This window comes from Fusarium fujikuroi, chromosome FFUJ_chr04, assembly GCF_900079805.1.
Source record: "Fusarium fujikuroi IMI 58289 draft genome, chromosome FFUJ_chr04".
Lineage (NCBI taxonomy): Eukaryota > Fungi > Ascomycota > Sordariomycetes > Hypocreales > Nectriaceae > Fusarium > Fusarium fujikuroi.
The window spans coordinates 2,487,270-2,503,466 of record NC_036625.1 but is presented as its reverse complement, the minus strand read 5'-3'; the positions used below and the strand labels follow the sequence as shown (position 1 = coordinate 2,503,466).

The 16,197-nt window shown below is 50.5% G+C and overlaps 5 protein-coding genes; 3 read left to right on the top strand and 2 right to left on the bottom strand.

Annotated features, from left to right (window-relative positions):
- Window positions 1–1,087: 1,087 nt before the first annotated feature.
- FFUJ_14564 (probable Modin) lies at window positions 1,088–3,293 on the top strand (the record flags this gene model as incomplete). XM_023576512.1 has 2 exons in its annotated part: window positions 1,088–2,150; window positions 2,197–3,293. 2 exons carry the CDS (start codon window positions 1,088–1,090, stop codon window positions 3,291–3,293), a joined length of 2,160 nt encoding a protein of 719 aa, XP_023429697.1.
- A 2,383-nt stretch (window positions 3,294–5,676) lies between these two features.
- On the top strand, window positions 5,677–8,900 carry FFUJ_14563 (related to CDC4-cell division control protein; the record flags this gene model as incomplete). XM_023576511.1 has 3 exons in its annotated part: window positions 5,677–6,021; window positions 6,098–8,743; window positions 8,793–8,900. The coding sequence occupies 3 exons, from the start codon at window positions 5,677–5,679 to the stop codon at window positions 8,898–8,900; spliced, it is 3,099 nt and encodes a 1,032-aa protein (XP_023429696.1).
- A 1,123-nt stretch (window positions 8,901–10,023) lies between these two features.
- On the bottom strand, window positions 10,024–10,362 carry FFUJ_14562 (uncharacterized protein; the record flags this gene model as incomplete). Its single annotated transcript, XM_023576510.1, has 1 exon — window positions 10,024–10,362. One exon carries the CDS (start codon window positions 10,360–10,362, stop codon window positions 10,024–10,026), a length of 339 nt encoding a protein of 112 aa, XP_023429695.1.
- Window positions 10,363–10,520: 158 nt separating this feature from the next.
- FFUJ_14561 (uncharacterized protein) lies at window positions 10,521–12,917 on the top strand (the record flags this gene model as incomplete). The annotated part of the gene is made up of 1 exon (XM_023576509.1): window positions 10,521–12,917. The coding sequence occupies one exon, from the start codon at window positions 10,521–10,523 to the stop codon at window positions 12,915–12,917; it is 2,397 nt and encodes a 798-aa protein (XP_023429924.1).
- A 128-nt stretch (window positions 12,918–13,045) lies between these two features.
- On the bottom strand, window positions 13,046–14,877 carry FFUJ_14560 (uncharacterized protein; the record flags this gene model as incomplete). XM_023576508.1 has 3 exons in its annotated part: window positions 13,046–14,105; window positions 14,151–14,417; window positions 14,468–14,877. 3 exons carry the CDS (start codon window positions 14,875–14,877, stop codon window positions 13,046–13,048), a joined length of 1,737 nt encoding a protein of 578 aa, XP_023429694.1.
- Between the last annotated feature and the right edge of the window lie 1,320 nt (window positions 14,878–16,197).

Genomic DNA, 16,197 nt, shown 5'->3' with positions numbered 1-16,197 from the left:
AGGGTTTTCAGACTTGCGAGCCCTGCCAAGGGATGGAATCAGTACAATAGACATTCAGCTAATGCATTGCATGTCCAGTCTTATCTGCTGTCTTATTGTCGTCTTTTGATGCCTTCTTTCACTCCTGAAACTTGAAGGAGGTGTTCCAACAACCGTGTGTTATTACTGAGTATACTTGATCGTCAGAATTAGCACCATTGCACCCGATACTTATGGCATCAGGAATATCTTAGCTTCATAATCGAACGGCCATCATGAAGCGTTCATCTTTCCCCATTGCCACCTAATAATCCATCTGATTGAGGCTGAGATGTTGATGCGAGCCGATACGGGATGACTTTAGTGCCCGCTCCCCACAGTCAATCAACCATTCAGGGCGAAATCCGCTAAAGCTTAAGGCTATCAGCCGCAACGTCATGACGGGCCGCAACCTAACTCAAACTAAGACTCATGGCCTGGTGAGGTAAAATTCCAGTCAGAGCTTCCCTTCTCAAGGTTTCACTTTAAAACCCAAGAAGTATGCATAAATTCGCGGTAATATTCCATATAAAATCCGTTGCCTAAACCCTTTTATTCAACGCTACTCGACCTCCTGAGTTGAGGCCTGCAGCCCTCGATGCGGCCACAGCCCCCAAACGTTTCCCTTGTATCCACTCAATAAGCACTTGACCCAATTGAACCCTGGACTCTACAGCCCTGGGTGTCATCCCCTGTCCTTGTTAAGAAAGATGCGCGACTGCGAAGTTCAAACCAGGCTCTGCGCCTGTGGGTTTGTCCAGCTTGTTCTCCTTTCAACATTTCTTCTGCCTTCTTCTACTTTGTGATGATGGCGACGCCTTGAATGACTAACTACGCCGGAATTGGTTTACGGCTGTGCGAGACGATTGCTTCATGTCGCGTTGACCTCTGTCGAACTCAGCCTTCGAGTCCGTGACGAGCAGGGACAGTGTGCCCATAATTGATTGCTGGATTGTCCGGCACTTCACGACCCCGAACAGCCGTTCTCCTACGTGGTACCAATCATCTCAGACCGAGACGAACGAACGAACGAACGAACAGGCCGAGAGAATATCGCAACCTCAAGACCATGGCTGAAGCGGACCCCGAAGTCGTGGTGGCCATCGTGGCTCTCCTCGTGTCTTTGGTTGCTCTGGCAGCTACCTTTATGCAGGTCATGCAACAATACTATGCCTCTGCCGCAGGATACGCTCAATGCAACGAGAAGGTCATGGGAAAATGGGCACTCACAAAAACTCGTCGCTTCTCCTGGGACGAGCTCCGTTTCGAGGTCGAGTTTGAGGCCCCTGTGATCTTCGTCTCGCCCCCAGACAACCAACATGGCCCAATTCGTGGAGCAGAGATATACTTTCTAGACGGAAGTCCTGAGAGTCTCGAAAATACGTGGTCTGAGCTGGACATAAATCCAAGAGAGGAATATGCCAACAAGACGAAACGAGAGCGTATCCATACTGCTGATAATGAGCGAGCTTCGTGGACACTGCTTCTCAGCGCTGTGCAGCGAATGGAGCATGAATCGGAAAAGTGGCAGAAGAGCCAATATGAGGGCATGCATAAACAAGTTGGGCCTCCCAATGCGCAGTCACAGCACCACGATCTTCCCACCAACCCTCCCAGTCTATATGATGCACATACCATGACAGTAGCTCTTCAACGGAAACGTAAGAGCTGGGATACAATGCCTGCGACTGTTCTACGCCCCTACGCGACGACCACGATGTGCCATCTTATCGAGATGTTGGCGGCTTTGGGAATCTACTGGAAAGAATTCGACCGCAAGCGTGAGCGTTATCGTGCCGAAGGCAATGGTTTTATGGTTATTGGCGAAAAGGTCACTGATCTCGGCTTAATGTTTACCTTCAGTATTTACGGGAGGAGTCGCTTCGAAGCAAACCGAGTGATTCCTGTTGACCAGGTGAAGGAGCTTTGTTTTGGCTATGTGTCGACTATTTACAGCGTGCTTTTGGATCAGCGACGCCTCCGGTTTCCTGAAGACGATCCAGAGAACTTGGCATTCCTTCAACTGGCAACTCGTGAGGAGATTTCTCAGACCCTCATCCGAATTGGTTGTAACAACAATGCTGTCCGTGCTTTCCAAGACGCTGGGAAGCATACATCACATCTGTTTCCTGGTAGGTTCCTTTACCTTGATGGAAACACATATACTGATAGTTTTAGTCTCCTTCGAAATCCTCGGTATGCTGAGTCGTACTTTTCACATCAAGAACAGCATGTTTACCCATATTCCCAACCCGACATCAGATCGTTGGGATAAGCAGTCGGTGTCATTAGTCAAAGTGATGGAAGCTTATGAGGACCTTGTTCCCATTTCACTGCCCGGAGCCCGTCGAAACCCCGTAATTATCGAGAAGATTAAGAAGCACGTCGACCAAATTTTGGCCTACAACAAGGACGAAAGCGTAACCGAGAAGATGTGCACCCTCAAGGCACTCCACGAAGCCATCGACGACTGCGATCAAATCTTGACAGCCAAGGAACCCAGCGGCACTGTTACCCCTTTCGCAGAGCAGTTGGGCATCAAGATTCATGAGTCCGAGGTACAGAAGAAGCGACGGGAAATGGTCCAAGATGTTTTACGATCACACATCCAAGAAGTTCTACGTCTACTCAATGACGGGGAAGACCGTTCATCTGATACACAATCTCTACACGCTGAATGGAGCCCGGCTACACCACACACACGACAGGATGGACAACAGCCTAGAGTTGCGCCCATTGGATTCGAGGACATGCACGAAGCCAGTCCTGATGAGCGGCAGCACAAGTTTTTGGAAGTTTACTTTCACGTTATTCGTGAGAAGGTCATCCCTCGTGCTGCCCGTTCAACAGATCGCAGAACAAGCCTTGTTGGAGCTCCTGCAGGGTATGGTTTCCGTCGCGCAGGCACTGGTCGTACCCAAGCATCCAGCATGCGTGGCATTGAACGAGCGTCCTCGCCGCCTCCCCCAATGCCAGCCCCTCGTCTGCAAACCAGCGTGGAGAACATTCCTCTCGGTCCTATGGCCAACGGTCGTCCCTCCATGTCTAGCAGACCTGGCAGTGCTGTGAGTGAAGCGTATTCGTTAGCAAGCGAGCAACCCAGACCCAGACTAGAGGCCGCTTTGTATGAACAGGAGGTCTCGCATGATGATGTTTGGTGTACGCTGATTTTCCGCATGATATGCTGGCTAATGTTACACGACTTTAACAAGTTGGATGTGCAGTTGAGTAAAAGTGAGCTATTGGGAAGTCGTATGCCAGTTTACATATCATGATGCATTGGATGAGAGTCGATATTTGGATATGATTGGATGTTAGCGAGGGGTTTGGATTGATATCATGATAACGGCGTATCATGCGATATTGGGAATACCACAAAAAGCGAATGTCAGCGATATTTGGTTAGCACATCAATTTAGAATGGATCACAATACACTCATCACGGAGCAAATGACCCCTGAGTCAACTAAAAACTCACCGTCTGTTTCAATACATGATCCAACATTCCTCAACCGCATCATGATGACCCAGCTCTAGAATCGGCGAAACGCCCAACAATACCCCGATCAGAACACCCCCGCATCCAGTGTCGGGACTCGTCCGGTACAGGAAATCCGGAAAAGCCGAGGGGATGCCTTGATTGGTAGGCTGACTAAGTCGGAACCGGAGAGCACGTGAGGTTCGATCGGAGTGAGATTTTTACAGTAAGCCGTGTGGCGAGGACTCCGGCGGTGACCGTGGATAAGGATTGGATGGCCGGGAATGGAGTCGGCGAATGGTGGATTATGATTTATCACGGAAACAGAGTTAGGAGAAGGTTTATTGTGAATAGATTCAACAAGGGATGGGATACAAACAGGGGGCGTCAGGTCCTCCGTCAGCTGAAAAATATGATCGAGTATCCAGAGTACCTGGAGAAAAGGAGTTGCTGCTACTCCGTACTGCACATTTTCTCCTATTTTATTGGACTGCTCCCTTGGATCCATCTTGATCCCATTCGGTCTATCCCTTGAGGGAGATAAGCATAACAATAGAAGCTGGAGTAGAATCCAATACAAACGCAATTCATTGTTTCGTGTAATCGATCTATTGCCATAGACGCCTCAATGTTCCAGTCTCATTGTCAAATCCTCCGGGTTCCAACAGACGTGGAGATATCACGTGGGGTTGCAACAGGCAACCTGGGCTGAATGCCATCAAGGGCCTTGATTTCCAGCACGGAGGATTCAGTGGAACTTGCTAGTCTAGAGCTCGATTTGGACCGTCGTAATCCTGTTGCGAATCGACCAAGGCGTCGGTGAAATTAAGTTCCAGGGCTGACTAACTCTCGAAACCTGTCCTGGGTCTCCGTTGTCTTGAATTCATTCCAGCATTCGTCGCGTCGCCGGAGCCGTGGTTCGGCCGTAACCGTACTTGTCGTAGAGCCAGGTTCGTTCCGTTGTTTGACCAAGGCAACGCACGCTTCGAATAGCGTCTCGCTAGACCGGGGCGATGCACAATCACCAACAGAACAGACGGCGGTCCTTTCCTAATTCCCTACCTCTTTCGAACTCCGTCTGATGCTGTGATGAGGTTGCAACGGCGTGCATAAAAGTACCCTTTCTCACGATCACCTCCAAAGTCGTATTGGACTCGTGCGGAGAGGTACTTTAACTCGTCCAGTGTCATGTTCCCCTTCCCCAAGGACGACCACATTCTCACCCAATCATGGCCGCTGTGACACTGGCTAGACCCTGTCCAAGTCTTAGGAAAGCACGCAGGGCCAACCAGTCTACATCTACGCTATTCCCCAATGGGCCTAGCCGTGAAAATGGAGAGTCCACATCCACCTTGGCCCGAGAACCAGAGACCAACAACTCCTCCGTCACATCAGCCTGAACCACATCTTCTCTCACCAAAGCCTCGTCAGCAAAACGAAGCCCTTTCCCCCGAGTCACAGAAGGGCCAGAGACACAGAATTATACTGGCGACGGCTTCTTTTTTGTTTCCTTTTTCCCCTTGTTACTTCGTGTCTCGTTTTTCTTCTTAATTATACTCGTTTTCTCTTCACCCTCCTCGCCACACTCCCTTGTACACTCCCCTTGCCTCCCCAGCCTCAAGTGCACGCGTGCTCGCTCAGTCAGATAGCCTTACGACCCTTCGTTCCGCCGCCCTGGCTTCCGCGTCTCCATCGCCTTCGATCTCCTGTGTTTCGATCGTGCTGGCCCCTTTCCGGTCTCGGGCCTGAGGTTAGCCTCATATCGAAAGCCCTTCGCGTCCGTGGTCGATATCCGTCCTCTTGTCGACATATCTCAATAACGACCACATTGTCGCAGGAGTTGCCGGCACCAGTGGTCTTCCCATCCGATCGAGGCCAGAGAGTTTGATGCCAGTGGAGTAAAAGCTCGAAATCACCGAACCCTAGAACTGGCCGTTAGACAACCAACCTTAAGTTCCGCTGAAGCATCTGCATGTTCGGCACAAACGCACTCTCTCCTCTTTCGCGTTTCTTGTTCCCCGCGCAACTTAGCTGTTCCAACAGCACGTCTCTGATACTACGACCTTTGGAGCTCCGCAACCAGTCTTGATACTGATCCCATCAAGACTGCTGAATCGGAACTCGTCCCTAGCCTTACATTTGACGGATGAACACGAACACACAGAAACACCGACCGCATCATGACACCATCTCCTGCAACTAGCCAGGCTCTTGAGCCTCGTCACTCCAAACCTTCCCAAACAGTATCCGTCAACATCTCTGAGGGGACCCAGAACCGCTCCCGCCGCTTCCAGCTCGAGGTGAGCGAGTGTGTCGAGACTAAGACTGTTACGACCACTACTCGTCTCACGCGAAAGTTCCCTCAGGTCTTCGTTCGAGACCCTGTACCTCTGGAGAACCTAGACACAAAAGAGTATCCTCTTGCTATGAAGCCTACTCCCCCAGAACTGATCAGGTTCTCGTATAACATGCCAGGTGCTATCGAAACTGACGATGAAGTTGAAGATGAACCCATAGACCACCAGGTTAGTTTTCACGTTTTGCTCCGTCATTGCTGTCTGCAACTGCCATGAAGAACAGACCATGCTGACATATATACAGTTATCCTGCAATTCTCGTTCTACCCCCACTCAGCTCAAATCTGAGTCCCCTCAAGAATCCAACCTCGTTCGGATACCCAAGCATCGATCACAATCTCCTTCAGAAGGATATTCTCGCCGTTCCCGCGCTTCTAGAGCTACCACTATAGATTCCCCCGAAACTTCAGCACCCACTTCGAACCCTCGACGACCTGGTCGCTCCATTCCCCTGAACGCCGTATCGGATAAACTTCGTCGCTCCATTGCCCATAATTCGAATCGACAAGGAGAAAGGTCATCCAGACCTTCCGGGGGCTTCCTTGCTACTCCCGATACTTCGGAAGTCGTTGGTGCGGTTGAAAGATTAGCTCGCCGACGCTCTTCACACCATGAACGAAACCAATCACCCGAAGCATCTTCCTCGGCTGTCAGCCCCCAATACGAAGCTACCAGCCCTGTGGAGAGCGATTCACATACTGTCTTTAGCAGCAATGTTGCTACTCCACCTATTACTGATGCTGACGCAGAACCATTCGCTGATGCTGATGGATCTTTACAACAACCTATCCGTCCCTTTAATCCCCGTCCCAGTATCGATGTCGTTGCCGCCCAAGATGCTAGTCTTCCTAGTCCCAGACTGTCGCCTACCTTGGCAGCCGCTCAGCTACATACTGCCGATGACGAGGATGAGACACGACCTAGCTTCCAGTCCTCGAACCTTGATCCCTCAAGGTGGCTTGATGAATCACAGCCTATGGAAGATGATTCCTTGACTGCTCTCGTTCGTACCGGCCATTCCCAGGACGACTATGCCCTTGCTCGCACTGATGGTGCTCCTCAAGGTGTTGATTCACTTCAAGTTGTCGACACACAGACACTTCTTGAGGCATTCGACTCCATGAAAACCGAGATGAAGACATTCATGATGTACCAGTTCCTTCGCCGGTGTCCTCGTCCTACCCTCCGCGTTGTGGCCAACGCTGTGAACCCAGCACTCAAATGTGATTTCCTACGACAGTTACCCCTGGAACTTGGATATTCTGTTTTGTCTCATCTCGATCACCGAGACCTTTGTCGGGCTGCTCAAGTCTCAAAGCACTGGCGAAACATTGTTGATCGTAATGAAACAGGGTGGAAGGAACTGTTTGACCGAGATGGCTACACCCTCCCACCTGGAGAACTCCAGAAGGCCATTATACAAGGTTGGGGCTGGCAAGATCCTGTTGGCGCAAGTGGATACGAAAAGGATTTGAGCATGCGAACCCGGTTGACTTCAACTGAGCACGAGCTTACCCGGACTCTTCGACAAGAGACAGCCTCCAAATCTCGGGCTTCCAAGCGCAAGCGAGCGATCAACACTTATTCGGCCGAGCGATCTAAGCGACGTGCCAGTGCACAAGAAGCCGTGGCTCGTGAAGAGAACAAGTCGCAGCCCGAGGCCCGTCAACACAAGTCGGAAGGACCACTGTCTGCCGCAAATGCTGCCGCTACAGCTGTCCCTGATCCCCAACTTGGACTGCCTAGCCTTCGCGAGCTACATCTATACAAGTCGCTTTACCGCCGTCATCACATGATCCGTAAGAGTTGGACCAGCGGCGAGGTTAAACCTGGCCACGTCGCATTTGCAGCTCATCCTCGTCACGTTATTACGTGTCTCCAGTTTGACGAAGACAAGATCATTACAGGTAGTGACGATACGCTCATCCACATCTACGATACCAAGACGGGCAAGCTCCGCAAGAAGCTTGAAGGTCATGAAGGTGGTGTCTGGGCACTACAGTATGAAGGCAACATGCTGGTGTCTGGCTCTACTGACAGATCTGTTCGCGTCTGGGATATCGAACGTGGCCTTTGCCAGCAGGTATTCTACGGACATACTAGTACTGTCCGTTGCTTGCAAATCCTGATGCCCACTGAGACAGGGAGAGATTCTAGTGGACAGGCCATCATGCAGCCCGAGAAGCCTCTTATCATCACCGGCTCCAGGGACAGTCAGCTCAGGGTCTGGCGACTTCCTGAGGTTGGATCCCGCCGATATATCCAGACTGGCCCCCCAGCTCATGAGTCCGACTGCCCTTACTTCATTCGAGTGTTGGCCGGACACACGCACTCTGTCCGCGCCATTTCCGCTCATGGTGACACCCTCGTCAGTGGATCTTATGACAGCACTGTCCGGGTTTGGCGTATCAGCACCGGTGAGGCTCTCCATGTGCTCCACGGCCACTCTCAGAAAGTTTACTCAGTCGTCCTCGACCATGAACGCAATCGTTGTATCTCGGGCTCAATGGATTCGCTGGTCAAGATCTGGGATCTTGCAACTGGCGCATGTCTGTACACTCTCGAGGGACATAGTTTGCTTGTCGGCTTGTTAGACCTTCGCGATGAGCGACTGGTGTCGGCGGCGGCTGACTCGACTCTTCGTATCTGGGATCCAGAAAATGGCAAATGCCGCAATACTCTCATGGCACATACTGGGGCTATTACCTGTTTCCAGCACGATGGACGGAAAGTTATTAGTGGCAGTGAGAAGACGGTCAAGATGTGGGATGTCCGAACTGGTGAATGCGTTCAGGACTTGTTGAGCGACCTCAGCGGTGTTTGGCAGGTCAAATTTGACGATCGCCGATGCGTGGCTGCCGTCCAGCGCGATTCACTCACCTACGTCGAGGTACGTTCCAGCGCAGGTAATGAGAGTAACAAGTACTAACATGATGCAGATTCTCGACTTTGGAGCTGTCCGAGACGGCAAGCCACCGGAGGAACTTGGCAAGCGTATCCTTCTCAACGAGCCCGAGGTTCGAGCAATGATTGAGGAAGAAGCTTAATACATCACATTATGGATGAATGGACGACGGACTACGCATTCAGGCAATATGTTTTTTTTCTTCGCAACGGGTTGTTCTACAGATGGGCAACCGATGAAACAACGGCGTTGAGGTATCGTACATTTACGCATAAACAACAGACATAGTTACGAAATACCAGCATGAACCGGGCGGGCGGGCGTTTGTTGCTATTGGGATGGATGGATGCATATACCTATTGTTTTTTATTCAGAAGTTTGATACATGTCATGGAGGCTCAGGGCAGACAGAGGTTCAACCTTTTGTCTCGCGATGAGCTGAAAGATATATGAAAAGCCATGCTTAGGGGGTCAGCATGCGGTTACAGGAGTTAATGAATTTGGTACACTTGATCGAGTCTCAGTTCGTGATGTTTATGAACGTGGGCTCGTAGATTCCGCGTTGCGGTCGTGTTCCGCTGATTGTGATACAGGCTACAAAGGATCCTGGTCGTTTGAGGGTCGAGGAATGAAGATCGAAGGATTTCTGGGTCAAGTAGTGGAGATGGACTGATCGTAAGCGTACACGGACAATTACACATTTCGCAGTTTTTAACATGAAGAGCCGGGCAGTATAAAAAAGCTGCTTTTATGGCTGCTGCTGATTTGGCAATAATTGGCTAGACCGTTTGTTTCGTCAAGTTTGGAAATAAGCTTGTTCGTTGAACCGCTGATAACTTTAAAGCCCAGTCTCGATGATACCGAGCTGAAAGCAAGGGTCTCGCCCGTAGTCCAGGCTGACTTGCTTATGATCCTTGTTTGTGGGTTACAATAAAAAAAGCGCATCTGATATGATCAGATCTGGAGACAGTGCCCTCCGAAGCAAGGAGCCTGGGGAGCTTAGGGAGGCATCATAGGCAACGAAGAAGACTAAAATACCTAAACCTAAATCCATCAAGTCCATATTAAGTTTACCCAAGTCTTTTGTCACTCAGGACAACGGTCTTAAGTCTTCTTTCCTCACCTTGGGAGCCCGGGGAAGGCATCATATTGCCTCATCTGGTCAGATCAGCGCAGGGCGTGTTCGGGTATTATTGTAACCCATCTACATCTGACGTGGGGAGGGTATTTAGGCAGTCAGGACCCCTCATTCCTTGAGCATTGTGTTACTCAAGGACAAAGAAGTGATACAATGGCTTGGTTAAAGGACTTTGTTGGTAAAGTGGGAGAGGAGTATAAGAAACAGGTTCAGTTACAGCAGCAGCAAAGTCAGAGAGAGTCGGGGTATCATGGACCAGGAACGAATTCAGGATACCAACGGGGTGAATATCAGAGAGGTTCACCTTCGGGATGGCAACAGCAATATCAACAACCGCAGACTCAGTACCAGCCTCAATCACCGCAATATGGACAGCCTCAAACAACACAGCATCAACCTCAGCAGCAACAATACCCGCCTTCACCGTCACCATACCGTCCACCAAGCGCTCAACCCTCTCAGACATCTTCACAGCCTCACATCACGCCGTCAGCAACACAACCAACTCCGCAAACTTATCCTCAGAGTCCATGTCCCCCTCAAGCACATACCCAACAGCTCGAAACACAATGGCGCGAAGCAGAGCGTCTCGCAGCGCACTACAAAGCAGAGTACGAAGCTGAAATGAAGAAAGCTACAGAAGATCTCGCCAACATGAGAATCGAACAAGAGAAGCAGGCCCAGGAGCTAGAGAAGCTGAGAGCTGAAGAGGCTAGGAACTATCAACTTGCGGAGGAGGAGCTGGTGAGAGAACAGCAGAGATTGTATGATGAGATACAGAAGCAGAGACAAGAGGGGGAGAGACCACCGTTGCCACCGAGGATTAATACGGACGTGGAGGATGCTGCACCGCCTTTACCGAGAAGGCCTGTTTCTACAGCTGGGAGGCCAGTATCATATGTAGCTCCGCCGGCTCAGAACTCGTATCTTTTGCCACAGAGTCAGACACAAGCGCTTTCTAGCCCTTTGCAAAGCTATATACCACCCCCTACACCTGGACCTCCTCCTGCTCGGGCTGCGACCCCTATCCAACTACAGTCTGGTGGGTATGTGTCGCCTGCTGTCGTTCTTCCTGGGCAGGCTTCGCAGCAGACACCATACTATCCTCCACCACCGCAGAGCCCTCAAGCACAACCTTCTCCGAGAGTTCAGGAGCACACAAGGCAACGGAACTCGTATCACGCACCAGCTCCAGCAAGTCCTCAACCGCAACAGGCAAGCAACCTATCTTATCCGCCACCTCCATCTGTTCAAAGTCCACCTCAACAACAACCTATCGTTCAACCCAGGCCCGTCTCTGCGCCAAAGCCTCTTCGCGTCAGAACCCCCGAACCAGCACAGCTGCATGCTTGCGGTGCAAAGGCTGGTCTCGAATGCTCGGGCTCACTAACATCTTTCCCCCAACACTGGTTCTATCACGCTGCTGTACCAGAGTTCGTCATTTGTGTTCGCTGCTATTTAGATCTTATCTACGACACCAAATTCAGGGACTCGTTCCGAAAGGTCTTCTACGACGATGGAAATAAGCGCAGATGTCGATTTAACACCAGGCGGATCAAAGATACATTACTCCCCGAAGCCGTTGAGTCTGGTAGTCTTGACAAGCTTGTCGAGTTTATGAAGAGGCGAATCATCATCAAAGACTGCAGGGAACAAAACATCACCGAGGGAGAGTCGTGGTACAAAGCAGCTGATATTCCAAACGGGACAATTTGTGAGGCTTGCTTCGAGGATGGTCTCATAACTTCGTCGTTTGCCAAGTATTATCAGCTCTTACCCAATGAAGGCGGTGCTTATTGTGATCTAAGCGTATGGTTCCTCAAACGCAAGTTCATGGACTATGCGAAAGAGAACAAATGGGCCCAATTCTGTCAAGAGTTCAACCAGCGCGCACAAATACCGGAATGTCCCAAGATCGACACTATCAACGCCAATGAGCGTGTATGGTACAAGCCTAAAAATGGACCGAGGGACCTACAGGCTTGTGCAGCGTGTTATCACGACTACTTCTATGCTTCTGAGGATCAGGATAAATGGCAGCAGGTTGCTGGAGGAAACTTCCAGACCAGGTGTATTCTTGGGCAGTTGAACCACATCATTCCAATGCATCAGGCACTGGATGATGAGGATAGAAGTCTTTTTTGGAATGCAGCGTGGGAAATGGACAAGTACCCTGTTTGCAACAGGGAGGGAACGAAAGGAAGCTCGTGGTATACACCTATCAACGATCCTCCCGGCTGGGGAATATGCGCGGCGTGTTATGAGGGCATCATCAAACCAATTGGAGGGGCACGATGGTTCATGAAAGACAACAGCACCAAGCCAGACGAATTGTATCTCTGCGGCTTCAGCTTGGGCCATCCACGAGCAGTTCAGGCTCTCGAAGCATATGTTAGCGCACGAAATTGGGGAGACAGCAAGCTCTTCCTTGACTGGACTGCACAATGGGGCCATGTTCAACAATGTCCAAGGAAGAACTTTAGCAAGAATAGACGATGGTGGGGATGGGGAGTCTTGGCTATCTGTGAAGATTGCTATGCTTCTTTCGCAAAGGGAACAGCACTCGAGCCTCGCTTTGCACTCGTTGGCGTGAGAGAGCCAGAAAAGGAGCGTATGTGCGATATCTACTCACCGCGTATGAGAGGTCTTTACGCCGAGGCCTGCAAAACTGGGGATCTAGAAGGTCTCTTGGCTGCTGGAGAGCAAAGACATGTCGTTTACACGCAGACAATCATGCAATGTAAGCAGATCCTCAATCAGCAAAAGATAGCAGCCATGCAGGCGCAGATGTTGGGCACACAGGGTACCTTTTATAAGAGCATGGGATGGGCTCAAGATGCTACTATGGGACATAGCTATACTGTTGGAAACTCGTATGCTGGGTATGGCCATGCAAATGAATGGGTTATGCAGGGGTATTCGTATGATAGACAGTCGAGAGAGGCTGCGGCGGAGGTCATGAGCGGAGGGCCTCTTATGAGGATACAGATGCTTGAGGCGAGATGGAGGGAGGTCGAGTAAATAGTATATCTATGACAATGCTCTCAGCGACTTTACTAGTAAACTTACACAAACATCAATGTCAAATTCTGGTTCATAACTTTTCTCTGTAGCGTACATATATCCAACTTACAGCCCATTTTAAACGCCTAGAATACCAATTCCCAAATATCCAAAGTCGAAGTTCCCATCTTGAGTCCCATCCACGACGCCGCCTTTCCAAGAATCAAGTATTTCCCATCCCAACTAAACGACGCCGCCGTGACAAACCCGCTCTGAAACTTAATCGTATACAGCACTCTTCCCGAGTACGTATCACTTACATCGACACCGTCATCTGTTCTACAGCACAAGAAGCGACAGTCCGCCGATACAGCGATGGGCCAGCCCTCGCGTGTTCTTCGCCCGCTGAGGTTGTACGACTCGAGGGCTGCGGTGCCGTGGTTCCAGTGGAACACCGTGTCGCCCCATAACGAAACGATGACTTCTCCATCGGGCGACGTTCCGAGGAACACGGGCTTCTTCCAGGTATCGGTCTCGAGCTTGGCGATCGATGCGCGGGTTTCCACATTCGTTATGCGAATCGTGCCGTCGCGAGATTGTGTGATGAGAAGCTTGCTGTCTGGTGTGAACACAGCATGTGTAACCTCATCCATATGACACGGAATCACAACGCTCGCCTTGTTCATATTCGCACTGCAGTCCATGAGCCCAACCCGACCTCTCGTGCTTCCCACCGCAAGCCAATTCCCGTCCTGCGAGAACGCAAGTGGCTTTCCACCAGGCCATTTACAAACCGGGATCTTCCGTCCGTTGATGTAGTCGCCAAGGTAAACAACCGGTTTCTTGAAGTTGATGCCATCATGGCTCGCCGCATTGAGACCCTTGCCGTCTTCCTCGCTAAGATATGCCCACTGACGACCATTGCGCGAGAAGATCATGTTAACGCCGTGCTGGTTCTGCAAGCATGAAACCTGATTGGCGCTTATGTCGTAGAAGCGCGTGGGAGACTCGAGGGTTGAGATTGCGATTGTGGGGGCGTTGTGGCGAGATACATACGCAGTTTCGACGACTTCATGGTTGGAGAGTTCTTTCTTGGCGAGGTGGCGGAGTGAGATGCGGAGGGGTGTTGTAGAGGTTATACCGATGGCGTTGTAATCCGGAATAGGCGGCTCATTCGTCTCTGAGTGAGGAGACGACGCAATTGTCCTGAGACGTTAATATACTGAGAAATATCTGTGAGAGAGGACTTACTCTGGATTAGCGATGCTGCTGTTGCTGTGGTCTCGACTCTCGGCATCATCAATTGGTGGTGGAGCAGCAGATGAGCTTTCTGAGATAAAGGCTTGAGTAGCCTCGATAAATTCCGTGATGATGGATCGTTGGCTCTCAAAGCGAGGATCTTCACTGTCTGGTTCTTGGAGGAATCGTGAGCGAATAGTTGATGCCTCTTGAAGGATCTGAGAGCTGCTATAACCGGGAAGTTCTCTCTCACCATCATGAGGCTGAGAATTGATGGCTCTATGAGAATGTTAGTGAACATCTTATGAAATGGAAAGAGGTGAACTTACAGTAACACACAGTCAAGTCCTAGACTCATCCCACTTCTCAAACCCTCAAGCAACTTTGCAAAGGGCGACAACCTCTCGGCAGTGTGTTCCAACCACGAGGGCGTCCTCTCCTCTGCCGTCCTTCCCGTATCCAACGCGTCATCCGCCTCCTCCAACAACTCCCCAGCCTCACTAACGACCCCCTTGATCGCCTCATCCAACCTTCCCGGCAGCGGCGCGCTTCCGGACTCCAGGGCCTGGGCGTTATGATGCAGCAGCCTCGCTACCATCTGCAGTTCCGCGAGCTCCCGGGACAAGCTAGCAAGGTCCAGCCTCGCCTGCGGATAGTACGTGACGAAGTTGCGCAGACCGTCTACGACGTGTGTCGTGGAAGTCTGCAGCGCGGCACAGAGGGAGGATATTGAGGACATGATTTTACAAATGTTGATGTGATTGAGTGATGATGTGAGGTTGCGTTACGAGTACCGACGCCGACGGTGCGGGATAATTTGGTGGAGACACTACGGAGATCCGGAATTGACGCGGGGAATTGAATTGTTACTTGCTTTTTCTCAATGGGTGATGATTAGGATATTAGATGTCATGTCTATTGTTGACATGGAGGAATTGAATCGAATTGGGGGCTTTAGGGACTGGACTGAGATGACATGATTGTCCGTGATCTGGGCTAAGAAAGATCCGGGGCTCGATTAGTTCGATGGGGTGATTGAGTCGATGAGGCAGGGATTGCGCAACTTTAACGGTATCAAGTTATAGGGTATATACTACTCTGTGCTGTGTTAAACGTTGAACACAGCATCTCCGGCTGGTGCAAGTAACCCTCTTGAGAACTGTAACCTTTACACTCAAATCCTCATGACTCGGTTCATATCGGAACTGTCTTCATGACCGTTTGAGTGTTACCTACGTATTTGCCAAGACAAGCTCAAGTTGCGGGGTGAAATCTTGGGGACCCCGACAATCGGAACCAGACAAAGCCTGACGTTGACTGACAGCTCGAGAAACATTAAAACAAAAGCCACCACAAACAGGATGAGCTATTGAAATAAGACAGAGTCGTAGTGAGCCACGACACGAGACATCAAGTGGAGAAAAGGTCAGCAATTAAGTATGTACAGTACAACATACATATTCCGTCTTGAGGCCTTCAAAGCGGTTTTTCCTGTTTATTTCACGCAGGTCTGGTCTAGGGTGAGCCAAGCCTGCCGATCAGTCCCAGTCCTATACCATTCGGAGGAGCAGGATCTGCCACGGGAGGGCTAGACTAATGATTGCTTTCCCTTTTTCTCCGTAGGGGACTAGCCTGGGGAGACTGCCACATGGCATCGTCTGCTTCAATCCGAGCAACTGTTTGTTCTTGGGTTGGTTTGTTGTTATCGACCCATGTGTTTCTTTGGGCAAAGACGAGGTATTATTTTTTAGGAATTGTGGCAGTGAGTGATTATTCTAAGCTGAGTATGATGGAGAGAGTTTGCTTTGCCACAGGCTTATGTGGCCTTGACAAAAAAGATAGCTGATGATGGTACTCATCTGTAAGCATCTGACTTACGAGTCGAGACCGTCCATGGGGGAAGAAGTGTGACAAGGCCAGCTGAAAGACGAGAGAGAGAGAGAGAGGAGAGGAGACTAGTCTTCGACGCCAACGAAGGTAACGGTTCGGTTCGGACCTAAGGTTGGTCGGCCTCGACGCCTAGTTGGAGTGTAGTTGGGTCTTACGACCTACTTAACTT